Below are 13,281 nucleotides of genomic sequence, written 5' to 3' on the forward strand. Positions count from 1 at the left end.
ACCAATGAATAAATGCTAGAGCACCATCCAGACCCAGGAAATACTATGCATAAATAAAGCCATTCTATACCGTACCGTACCGTATCATACCATACCATACCATACCATACCATACCATATGGCCTACACAGAACCAGGCTTGCTGGTGTCAGACAGGATTCACCTTTCTCAAGGGGGGAAGAGGGTCTTTGCTCACAAGCTATGGGGGCTCATTGACAGAGCTTTAAACTAGACTTGAAGGGGGAGGGGGATAGTATCAGGCTTGCCCGTGACAAGCCATGGGATGACATACCAAGGTTAGAGGGACAGGGTGCTAGCGAAGGCCTTCAGCCTGTTGCTCTGAGACATGCTGGCTACACTGCTGCACACCTGAAGTTTTAAGGAGATGAGCCAGGGGCTCCTGAGGTAATAGGAGCCAACAGGGAAACACCAGTGAAATACCTCAAAGGAACGAAGCGGTGTTCCTCTAAGAAGGTGACACGGCCAACAGCCCAGCTGAAGTGCCTCTACACCAATGCACCCAGCATGGGCAACAAACAAGAGGAGTTGGAAGATATCATGCTGCTAGAAAGCTACAACCTAGTTGCCATTACTGAAACTTAGTGGGATGAATCCCATGATTGGAATGCGGCTATCGATGGCTACAGGCTGTTCAGAAGGGACAGGCAAGGAAGGAGGGGCGGAGGCATTGCCCTCTACATCAAGAAATGGATAGAGTGTGAAGAGCTGTCTCTGAAGAATAGCCATGAGCAGGTTGAAAGCTTATAGTTAAGAATCAGAGATGAAGGTAACAAAGGTAACCTTGTGGTTGGTGTCTACTACAGGCCGCCCGACCAAGGGGAGCCTATTGACGAAGCCTTCTTCCTCCAGCTACAGGAGGCATCGCACTCACAGACTCTCGTCCTGCTGGGGGACTTCAACCACGCTGACATCTGCTGGAAAAGTAGCATGGCGAGCTGTAGGCAATCCAGGAGACTCCTCGAATGCATTGAGGGTAACTTCTTAAGCCAGGTAATACACAGCCCTATCAGAGGGAGTGCGATACTGGAATTGGTCACCAATGCAAGTGAGCTAATCGGTGACATCAAGATTGGAGGCAGCCTGGGCTGCAGTGATCATGCACTGGTGGAGTTCACAGTCCTGAGGGATATGGGTAAGGCGAAGAGTAAAGTTAGGACCCTGAATTTTAGGAAAGCAAACTTCCAGCTCTTCAAGGAGTTAGTCAATAGGACGCCTTGGGAAACTGCCCTCAGGGATAAGGGAGCAGAACAGAGCTGGCAGATCTTTAAGGACGCTTTCCATAGAGCGCAAGAGCTCTCGATACCCAGGTGTAAGAAATCAGGAAAGGAAGGCAAGAGACTGGCATGGATGAGTCAAGACTTGCTGGTCAAACTAAAGGGCGAGAAGGAAATGCACAGGCAGTGGAAGCAGGGACAGGTATTCTGGGAAGAGTAGGGGGATGCTGCCTGGTTGTGTAAGGATGGGGTCAGGAAGGGTAAGGTGCAGCTGGAGCTGAACTTGGCAAGGGATGCAAAGAATAATAAGAAGGGCTTCTACAGGTATGTCAGCCAGAAAAGGAAGGTCAAAGAAAGTGTAACCCCCCTGATGAGCAAAGGTGGCAAACTGGTAACAACGGAGGAGGAGAAGGCTGAGGTACTCAACAACTTCTTTGCCTCAGTCTTCAGTGGCAGCCTCTCTTCCCACACCTCTCGAGTGAATGGACTGCAAGACGGGGACTGGGGGAGCAAAGTCCCTCCCACTGTAAGAGAAGATCAGGTTTGTGACCACCTGAGGAACCTGAACATACATAAATCTATGGGACCTGATGAGATGCATCCCAGAGTCCTGAGGGGATTGGCTGATGTAGTTGCCAAGCCAATCTCCATGATATCTGAAAAGTCATGGCAGTCAGGTGAAGTCCCTGGTGACTGGAAAAAGGGAAACATCGCACCCATTTTTAAAAAGGGTAGAAAGGAGGACCCTGGGACTACTGACTTGTCAGCCTCACCTCTATGCCTGGGAAGTTCATGGAACAGATCCTCCTAGAAGCTACACTAAGGCACATGGAGGACAGGGAGGTGATTTGAGACAGCCAGCATGGCTTCACCAAGGGCAAGTCCTGCCTGACCAACCTAACGGCCTTCTATGATGGAGTGACTACATGAGTGGACAAGGAAAGAGCTACAGATGTTGTCTAGCTGGACTTCTGTAAGGCCTTTGACATGGTCCCCCACAACATCCTTCTCTCTAAATTGGAGAGATATGGATTTGATGGGTGGACTGTCCGGTGGATGAGGAACTGGTCGCATCCACAGAGTAGTGGTCAACAGGTCAACAGGTTCAATGTCCGGATGGAGATTGGTGACAAGTGGTGTCCCTCAGGGGTCCGTACTGGGACCAGTACTGTTTAATATCTTCATCAATGACATAGACAGTGGGATCGAGTGCACCCTCAGCAAGTTTGCAGATGACACCAAGCTAAGTGATGCGGTGGACATGCCTGAGGGACAGGATGCCATCCAGAAGGACCTGGACAGTCTTGAGAAGTGTGCCCATGTGTCCTGGTTTCAGCTGAGATAGAGTTAATTTTCTTTATAGTGGCTGGTGTGGGGCTACGTTTTGGATTTGTGCTGAAAACAGTGTTGATAATACAGAGATGTTTTAGGTGTTGCTGCACTAGTCAAGGACTTTTCAGCTCCCCATGCTCTGCCAGGTGCAGAAGAAGCTGGGAGGGGACACAGCCAGGAGAGTTGATCCAAACTGACCAAAGGGCTATTCCGTACCACATGACGTCATGCTCAGTATATAAAGCTGGGGAAGAAGAAGGAAGGGGGGGACATTTGGAGTGATGGCATTTATCTTCCCAAGTAACCATTACGCGTGATGGAGCCCTGCTTTCCTGGAGATGGCTGAACACCTGCCTGCCCATGGAAAGTGGTGAAGGAATTCCTTGCTTTGCTTTGCTTGTGTGCGTGGCTTTTGCTTTCCCTATTAAACTGTCTTTATCTCAACCCTCGAGTTTTCTTACTTTTGCTCTTCCAATTCTCTCCCCCATCCCACCGGGGGGGAGTGAGCAGGCGGCTGCGTGGTGCTTAGTTCCTGGCTGGGGCTAAACCACGACACCATGTGAACCTCAAGTGATTCAACAAGGCCAAGTGCAGGGTCTTGCACCTGGCTCGGGCCAACCACCAGTATCAATACAGGCTGGGGGATGAAGGGATTGACAGCAGCCCTGCGGAGAAGTACTTGGGGTACTGGTGGATGAAAAGCTGGACGTGAGCTGACAATGTGCGCTTGCAGCCCAAGCAGCCAACCATATCCTGGGCTGCATCAGAAGAAGTGTGACCAGCAGGTCGAGGGAGGTGACTCTGCCCCTCTACTCCACTCTGGTGAGACCCCACCTGGAGTACTGCGTCCAGCTCTGGGGCCCTCAGCACAGGAAAGACACAGACCTGTTGGAGCAGGTCCAGAGAAGGGCCACAAAAATGATCAGAGGGATGGACCACCTCTCCCATGAAGAAAGGCTGAGAGAGTTGGGGTTATTCAGCCTGGAGAAGAGAAGGCTCCCAGGGAGACCTTATTGCAGCCTTTCAGTACTTAAAGGGGGCTTATAAGAAAGATAGGGACAAACTTTTTAGCAGGGCCTGTTGCAATAGCACAAGGGGTAATGGTTTTACACTAAAAAAGGGTAGATTCAGACTAGATATAAGGAAGAAATTTTTTAAGATGAGGGTGGTTAAACACTGGAACAGGTTGCCCAGAGACATGGTAGATGCCCCATCCCTGGAAACATTGAAGGTCAGGATGGATGGGGCTCTGAGCAACCTGATGTACTTGAAGATGTCCCTGCTTATTGCAGGGGGGTTGGACTAGATGACCTTTAAAGGTCTCTGCCAACCCAAACTATTCTATGATTCTATGATTCTAAGATTCTATGATTTGTTAATAATACATGTATTGATCTAGTTATTCACAGAAACTGTATTAGAACTGCTGATGTTGCAAAGTCTCTGTTCATTGTCACTCCAAAGGTGTTAATCTCGTAATGTAGAAAATAGCTCTATTTTCAATGCACTCAGAAATTGCAGTAATAAAGGTTATGCATGTAAGTCTGTAAGCCTGGAGACATGTCAGGGAAAGGGATTTCTTCAAGCAGAAAGGAAAGGCTTTGCTGTGAATGCAGAGGTCTGTGCTCTGTTGGACCTGCGAACTGGTCAATCAGCCAGGGGGTACTGGCTGGCTGGTTAGCACAGGTACAGCTTGGAAGCAGCTACAGCACTGCACTATGTCTTCAGCCAGTACCTAGAGGATATGAAAGAGGTGAAGGTACAGAGCAGAAGTGGAGAAGCAGAAGCATAAAGTTGTAGAGAAGGTGGAAATAGGAAGATTTCTTTTTAATGAGTAGAGATTATTATCTTGAAAGAGTGGTGGAGGGGGAAAAAAAGATTCAACAAAAGAAGAAATGAGGATTCAAGAAAAAGACGTTTTGGATTTGGAGAAAGGAGTTCAGTGAAGGATTGAGAATCTCAGTTAGAATAAGAGGCATTTTCTCTCTCTTTCCTTCTCTCTTTATTTCTCTGTTTCCACTGCTGTTCTTCATGTAGCAATGCTTTACTAAAGGGGTAAGGTTAAAGTGTCTGCCCGATCTTAATACACTCTGACTCTGCTAATGCACTGTCTGCATTTCCATTGCAGAACCCATGAGGCTTCCCTGTGTCAGATCTCGAGCCCTTTATGCCCGGTATGTCCCATTTCCCAACATCATCTCCATTCAGTGTTTGTCCTACATAATTTCATTCCTTCTCTTATTCTTCCATCTCAGCTTCACATTTTCTTTTTTGATCAGTTCCACTGATGCCACAAGTCCCCAGATATATGTAACTCCCTTGACCCTAGTCCCCTTTCTGAGGACCTATAAATGGAGGTGTCAGTAAACCTTAGCAATGAGATCAAAACAGCAGCCTTTACATTTGTAACTCCATTCAACTTTTCCAGAGGAACTGCAGATTTTTGAACAGGATATTGAAACCTACACACAGTGAGCTTGCTTTTGGTGTGCTCTGAATCTTTTAGAATGAGTTTACAACTTTTTGGGGACTCTTTGAACCACAACTAGAAAAACAGTGGCCTGGTTTAATAATCCCGTCTATACACAGCTGGTCTTTTTGCAGAAACTCATGGAAAGTGAATTAGCATGTTTCTTTTTCTACAATTCAAATGTTTGTTACCCAACAAGTGAAATTCCTAAATTGACAGTGTATTTACAGAAGAATAAATTATGTCTTTCATCTTTGAATGTCATCTTGCATCCATTTACCCACTTACTTGCAGTGCTTTAAGGACAAGTCTTTTTCTTTGGCAGTTTTTTTCTTTAAAATTATAAAGTTTTGCTTTCCAAGTTCACATTCTAATTGGAAAGATGGGAGTGCACACTGTCTTGCACAGTCACATACAGTACCCATTAAGGACTCCATCCTACATCAACCCACGGTCATGGCCTGAAGAGCTGTAAGCTTTCAGGGCATGGCAAATTCTTCCAACCGATGTTAAGGTATTAATACTTCTGACAGAAACCAGAATAAACAGTACCTCCAAGTATTCATTTCCCCTTTCTTGTGCGCAAAATGAAACTTTGCTTCTAACCATGCTGTAATGTTATACTGAGATTCAGGCTCTTAAAAAGAAGGACGCTCTTGAAAGGTTAGATTACCCATAATAAGAAATGGGTTTTCTGTGGTCATTTTTCTTCCTTTCACTGAAGTTTTTGGGGTTCTAGTCACTCTGCTTTGGACAGCCCAGACCATACCAATAGGAGATGCTCCCTGAGTGACTGGACTGCCCAAGGTCTGGCCATAAAACTTTCCCCTGTAGAGACTCCACACAACTGCTGAAAGACACCAGAGTTGTCACCAACATCACCTTCTAGTCATGGATACAGCTTTCTGTAGGGAAAGCAACCTTGACTGACTTGTCAAATGAAGATGTTGAGAATTATATTGCAGCTTTCCTACTTACTGGTGGTCTTTCTTCAAGTTATTGGTGGTCTTTTTACAAAATAGGCAACAAGAACATGGAGAAAAGAACCAGAGGACAGGGAAATGAAAGAAAAAGCTATATATGACTTAAAGGCACCAAAAATGCACCTGTTGCTATATTGCCAGAGCCAGTCAATGATAATAATTTATGACTGTGTGAATATTAACCCTGTGATTTATCAGCTGCACTGGTTGACTTGATGCCAGTACAGCGTCATAAAACCGAGGAACAGTAAGGCTAAAACTGAATGCATTGCTGCAGGAGGTATTCAAGGCATTTAAATCTGTTGATCCTACATGAACAAACGCATTTGCCCTGCCTATTAAAAGCACTCTTTAGGGAATCCTACCAGTCGTGTAGACATGCTGGCTGGCCTGGTCCACGGCTGGGTGAGGTAATGTGGAATCAGCAGGGGAAGATGGGGTCCTGGACACCGGCCGATGTTTATCTAATCCTGCCATGCCAACTGTAGCCATCTGAGCCTGGTAGATTTCCAACTGGTGGACATGCTGATGTGCCAGGAACTCCTGTTTCCAAGAAAACAGCACAGTAGAAAGAAATGTGAGATGGGATCAAGTAAGACACTGAGGGAAACATGTCAACAAATTAAGTTCATTAGGTCAGGGCTGCAATAAACAGTGTAGAAAAAAAACCCCAACAACTCGCACCTAAGACCTAGTAAGACCTAGTCAATAAATCCATTTAACAGATGTTTTCACACTGACCGTGTGGGCTGCTGACTTTGCTGGAGAGTAGGTGATGGCAGGCAACCTGTCAGTTCTCCCTGACAGAGGAAAAGACGGCTTCACATGCACAGGCTTATAAAAGACAAAGGTTTTTCTAATATGTTGAATACATAATATGATGTTAGATATGCACTTTATGACCCTACACAAATAAAAATAAAGACCCTACACAAATAAAAAGAAAATCTTCCTACAGCACTGAAAGTGAAAAGTGGTGTCCTTACTACTCAGCACCAAATTTCCTGAGCAACTGTGAGTCAAGTTTCTACAGAGGACTCAGTTCCCAGAGCTCCCTGGAAAACAGAAACAATTTGCACATAGGTTTTCACAAATCATTTAGAAATTCAGGAACTGTTACATGAGATCCCACTTAGGGACCATCCTTTTTGGTCATAACTGCTGCCGGCTGTAGGCAGTGTGAAACACTTCAGGAAAGGTAGGCAGGTGTGAAACGACAGGGACGGAGCAGAAAGGAAGATTTCCTCCTCTGTTTCGTTTGTCAACGGATGGTGACTTTTGCTGACATGACAAAGGCTGAAACCCTGCTGAAGTCAGTAGAAACCTTGGCATTCACTCACTCCACAGAGTAGGATTGCTTTGCAAGCCCTTTTCTTTCTATTTTTCTTCTTTGTGCATATAGTCCTAGACCCTCAACAGAAAGTGAATGCAAGACAGATTTCCAAACTACTTTGCAAGATAAAGACAGTTGAATTTCACACTTCTGTCTTAGAACTGCAGACTCTGTTTATCCTCACCTGGGCTTGGTATATATATATGCGTATATATATATATATATACACATATGGTATATATATTTATATACATATATATAAATATGCAGGTATATATAAGGTGTATCTATGGCTTTTTTTTTTTTTTTTAAACCCAGTAACAATTAGCGGTGCTGTATGTATGCTGTTGTTTGGGACAGCAGCTCAGAGGCCTGGCCTGGCCAAGGAGGGATTGCTGGGTGCTCAGAAAGGTGAAGCAGAGTTCAGGCTGTGCGGGAGGGCAGGTGGGAGTACCCGGGAGTACCCCAGCCCCTCGCACGCTGCAGAATGAATCCATAGCTTGTGGGAAGTGAATGTCTACCCTGCATGTAAAAAAAGAGGCCTTTAAGAAAACAAGTGCTCATCAATAGCAGCTGAAATGACAACAAATGCTTTAAAAGGCAGCCTCAAAACCCACATTAATATCTAAGGTCACCACTTCAGTGAAAAGACATAAGGTCATGGGAAGGGTAAATCACCTGGGACCTTGTCATAAGTGACTAAATAAAGAAAGAAAATATGAGTAAGCAAAAAGAGATTTTACAAGAAGTGTCTTGGTTTGGGGTCATTGAACTATTTCCCTTTCTTTAAATACAGTCCCCAACTTTTCCTATTGCTTTTTTAATGTATGATGGCAGGATGGTGTTATATATTTCAGGAAATACCTGGAGGTATCTGAACAGGTCTGTGTATTCCCTTTCCTTATAAACATAACTTAACATTCAGGAATTCTTTCCTGAAATGCCTAAATGCCTTGTTTTTACTTAGTTTCACTAATGATTTTAGTTGTGATAAATATTCAGAGGAGACTTTTTTTGTGCTCCTAGGTATACACATCTTTTGTAACCTTTGTTGGTGGTGCGTGTTATTGGAGAGGAGAAGCGAAGAATGCATGGACACTATTGTGTTGAATATTTTCCCTATGGAGAACAGAAGTAGCTAAATTCCTTGGTGAGGATTTAGCATTCACTTTCCTCAATGCTGGCTTAGTGCTCAATAAAGGAGGCACAGAAGGTATTTTGCTCTCTGTGGCACAATTACTCCCTGCATCCTAGGGTCAAGCGGTGACAGCAGCACTGTCTGTCTGATGCTAGTGTATTCACCATCTTCTGCCTACTCTTCCACAGCATGAGAACTAGCTGAGCAGTTTGGAAGAAGCCAAACTCCTACCTGTAGGAGCCCTTCTTCACACAGAGCTTTACTGCCATACATGAAATCAGCAGAAGGGTTATTTCTGCTGCTCTCCTCAACCTCATAGGTTGCATTCATTGCGTTAATTAAATAGCTGGTGTCCATGTAGTTCTTTGATCAAGGGGATTTTTGATACTAGCTTTCAGTGTTCAAACTAACTAATGATAATTCATTAATTGAGTTCACTTTTCTGATAATTACTGGAGTACAGAAGACAAAACGGTTTGTTCCCTATTGGAATGCTCTTCAAGCTAGTAAGGGTGCATCGGTGTATTCTGGCAGTCTGCATTAAACAGCATTATTTAAATATACTTCTTAAGGAAATCTTGGAAATTCAGCTACCAGTGAGGGGGGATTCATACTGTTCACAAATGTTTCTGTTCGGACATTTCTCAGTGCTGGTAGACTCTGAGCTCTGAGCCTTTAGAGCTGCCTTGTCTGCCTTTCTTTTACTTTCAGACAGACCTGAACTGCACTTTTGCAATACCTGCACAATCTTTTTCAGTGGAGCTGTAAGTCTGCCATTCAATCAATATCTAAAATCTAATCCATCCAGGTCTCTGACCTGAAAAAGTCAATTTAAGTGGGTTTTGTGTTTTTTTTAAATGGTGTATGAAGAAGAAAAAAAGCAAAGTCTGGAACACTGCAAAACGTCGATAATTCAGGAAGATGTTCCTACCTTTGCTTATAAAAAGATTAGGCATTTGTGCCTATGTAAGCAATAGAAATAACACTATTTTTCAGGCATATGAACAAATCAAGGTAATTTTTTTTAATGCTAATCAACCTGTGTGGACATCACCTAAGAGCCAGATAGCTATATACTTCAGCAATTTGTCAAAGACCAAGAAGAGAGCCTGTTCTTGCTCTCCCGTATTTTCCTGCTAAACTGTGTTTTGTTTATATCATTCTTCCCTCCTCAAATGAAACCAGACACATACCTAGAATCTGACACATGTTTATCAGCATAATCAGTCCAGGGAAGAAGAAGAAATTTGTGGATGGTTGGATGGAAAGCTGCAGGACACCTGTTTTAATTTCTGAGGTCACAGAAAACTGTTTGCCTGTGAAAACCTTTTAAAATTTGTTAAAAGTACAGTAGTTTGTCTCACAAGGCTTACACTGAGGCTTGCTTACATCTTCTGGTGACTTCCAGATCCTTTAACTGTAATTTTAAAAACTCTAGGCATCAGCAAAGTTTGGACTTGTTTAGGCTTTAGTCAAAGTTTTAGGCTAACTTCCTGATTAGGTTTCATTTTACAGACAACAGGCACTCATGAAATACATATATTTTTTCCAGCCACCTACATATTTATGCTGTAAGCATTTGAGATACTCTGTGTCACACAGACAAGTCGATTATCCACATTGCTCATTGCATTAATCAACACACTTCTCTGGCTCCCCAAATGCCCACCTGGCCTCTGGAAGGGATTAAAGCAACACAATGAATTCATCTTCAGGTTTTATGTGCTACAGCACTGCAAACACATGTCCATCTCTCCAGCAATATGACAAAAGCAGTATTTGCACATCTGCAGGGTTAGTGATTTGTGTGAATATATGTGGAGCATTTCTTAGGTAACCTGAGCCCTGCCTGCCCGGCATGGATCCTGCTAGTTCCAGGTGCCTGAGATTAGTTCATTAGCAGAGGCAGGCAATTAGGGCCTCTGCCAAAGCAAATGGAGGGCCGTTCGTCATCTTCCCTAGAAACCAGCTCAGGCCCTCAGTAATTATTTTGAGGAGGATTTTTAGAATCGGTATCTAAAGAGAAGATGACCCTTTTAGAGGCATGGGAGGTAAATATTTGTTATTCTCCTAGTATTACTGTAAGGCTTGTTGTTTAGGAGGAGCTGGAATTAATTTGGGTTGGTGTGAATACTCCTTTCATGTAGATGTGTGATTTGTATATTTTGGTGCTTAATGTTTTGTATATTCTGAGGATTTTAATGAGAACTACTTCCTTATTTCTACTAGCTGTGAGAACTGGTGACCTACAAGGGTATTCAGCTGGATTGTTAGATGGTCTATGTTGGATGCTAAAGCATAAGTGAATTGTCTGTGAATTAATGCTCCTTCAAGCTGTTATGTTTTGTGCAGAGAAAAAATATGTGGGTTCACTCATAAAAACTTTTCTTGCCTCTCAATAGTCTGCTGTTTAATTGTTTGATATGTTTATATTTAGTTTAATCGCAGCTAAATAAATCCTAAGATTTGTTTGTCTGTACCATAATCCTAAATGTGTATGGGTGTATGCACACCTTTCTTCAGGGTTTATGCTTTGGCTTTTTTTCATTGTGGTAGAAAACTTTTTTCTCTTAAGAAACTCAAATTTTGCTATTCCTACTAACAAGATTACTGCTTATAGTCTCTCATATGTCTGTGGCCAGGTTTATAGTCCTCTGTTGTTGTGCCTCTTCTGCATTCTGCTGAAGTATGAAATGTGTGCTAATGCCTATTAACTTTTAAAAATCATTCATGTATTGCCCATCCTCCCCTCCTCTTCCCTCCCCCAAAAACCTTACAAGGTTTTTCCTCTCAAAACATTTTGTGGCAGTCTGCTCGCTGGTTATTTTTTTCCTATAATTTCCACTTTGTGTTCTGAAAATTACCTAAAGGACCAATTATTACTGAAGAGGAAAAATACATACGTGCTGCAGGAATTTTTGCCCTAAGCGAGGATGAAAACAAAACCTGCCCAGCAGGAAGACCTGCTGCCTTCCAAGTACTTCCTCCAGCTGCGTTCTCTGAAAGGTATTTCTGATGCCTGCACTGCTGTATTGTCTCATCCAGTGGCTCCTGCTGGAGGCCCTGCTCCTTAGCCTCTTCCAGACCCCTGTCAGCAACGTAGGGACAGACTAATTTCAGGTCCTGGCACTTGTCTTCCCCACCACCCTCCTTGACTTCCTACCTTCCCAGTGCAGTTGTAGCTGAATGCATCCAAGGGGTGTCCGGGCCAGCCAGTGGCTGCATCCAGCAAAACAGCCTCTACTTGCAGAAAACAAAGCTCAATCCTTCTTTAAGGTGCCCATGATGGCAACTTTGGCCCAAACCAAAACTGCATCATCCAGAGTCTGATTCAGCCAGAAGTCTTGGGCACCCAGGAACTTCTTATACACTTCAGATGTAGCTAATTAACAGTGCTTCAGAAATCATGGACCTCAGGAAAATATTAATAGGATTGACCTTGGTTATCCCCAGGAAAATTGACCTTGGTTTCCCCCCAGTGACAGGAAAAAAACCAGAGAGCAATGAATTCTTAAACAAGGAGTATTGAGACAAAAAGAGCTGTAGGTAAACAGAAGTTGTACAACTTTTGACCAAGGAGTTTTGTGAACTACCATTCTGCTTGCTCTCCTCAACCAAAACCATAACCAGTTGCCCTCAGGAACTGAGCAAAAATAGGTTATGAGATCTTCTGAAAATATTTGTGTGCACAAATGTGAAAGTGCAGGAATGACTTATCTCTGTCAATCTATCCAACCTAAAATAGAAATTAGTCTGAGGTATCCCTGAAAATGAGTATGTTGAGAGGTCTTTTAAACTGCTCTGTCACTTAGAGAAAACACGTGACTAAGAAACCCTACCAATACTATTTTTGCCAAAACCACATGTAAAGCCACAAACTTCCATGGTCATCACTTTCAATAGAACTGCAAAAAAAAAATCAGTATCATAATCTGAAATATAGACAGCCACAAATTCAGAATCAGCATTTTTATGAAAAGTAAATAAATAGCAAGTATGGATACAGGCACATAGAATGAATGGGTAGAAATGGGTTTAGATCAAGAAAAAGCACAGACAGGAAAAAACAGGGCAGCTAGCCTTGAGGCATCTGGGTATATTAGGTCACATATTATCAGGATATCTATAGAATTTGGTTTTCTCTTGCTGTAATCCAAGGAACACTGTGTTGACTAGAAAATGGGTAAACAGAAATTAAGTCTTATCAGTTGAGCGTCAGGTGCCGATACAGAATAGTAGGATGAAAGCCGTACCCCAGAACTGCCTAGAGTCCTGGGGAGAGAAGACTTGCCTTGAGCAGCAGGTTGCTGCATACAGCAAAACAATCCCGTGCCCGCTGCCCTCCCCTTGCCTTCTGGAGGACTGTGGACAGGCTTATTCCAGCTACTGCTTAGTATTTGAGGTGGCCCTACTGCAGTGACTGCATGGTCACCACCCTCAACCAGCTTTGTTTTCTCCCTCTGTTCCAGGAGCAGCAAAGCTGCTGCTGCAGAGGTCTCTGCCCCTCTCCTGCCACCCTTCCCTTCTAGGGCAGGAACACCTTTGGGATGGCAAAACATGACATTAAAATGACAACATTTCTGTCAAGTGGGCCAAGGAATAGGGGAAGAGCAAAGACTACTAATGGGGTGACAAGAGCATGCTCCTTCGTCAAGTCATGTAGGAGAGAATGTATTCCCTGCCTTGGGTTACGTGACCAAATATGTGGGTCAGGGCTGGGGTTACACCCCTTGCCTCTGGTTGTAGGCCATAACAGCAGGGTCAGGACCCTACCTTTTACCCCCGCTGTT

General features: G+C 43.7%; 1 protein-coding gene across 4 annotated transcripts in view; it reads right to left on the minus strand.

Moving 5' to 3' along the window:
- The window catches only part of HDAC9 (histone deacetylase 9), a 489,748-nt gene that overhangs the window by 144,544 nt on the left and 331,923 nt on the right, over window positions 1-13,281 (minus strand). For all 4 annotated transcript variants that reach the window (XM_072854172.1, XM_072854173.1, XM_072854174.1 and 1 more), the window contains one exon: window positions 6,386-6,563. In XM_072854172.1, the coding sequence (XP_072710273.1) occupies window positions 6,386-6,563 (178 nt within the window). The remainder of the gene's footprint in view (window positions 1-6,385; window positions 6,564-13,281) is intronic.

This window comes from Ciconia boyciana, chromosome 2, assembly GCF_034638445.1.
Source record: "Ciconia boyciana chromosome 2, ASM3463844v1, whole genome shotgun sequence".
Classification (NCBI taxonomy): domain Eukaryota; kingdom Metazoa; phylum Chordata; class Aves; order Ciconiiformes; family Ciconiidae; genus Ciconia; species Ciconia boyciana.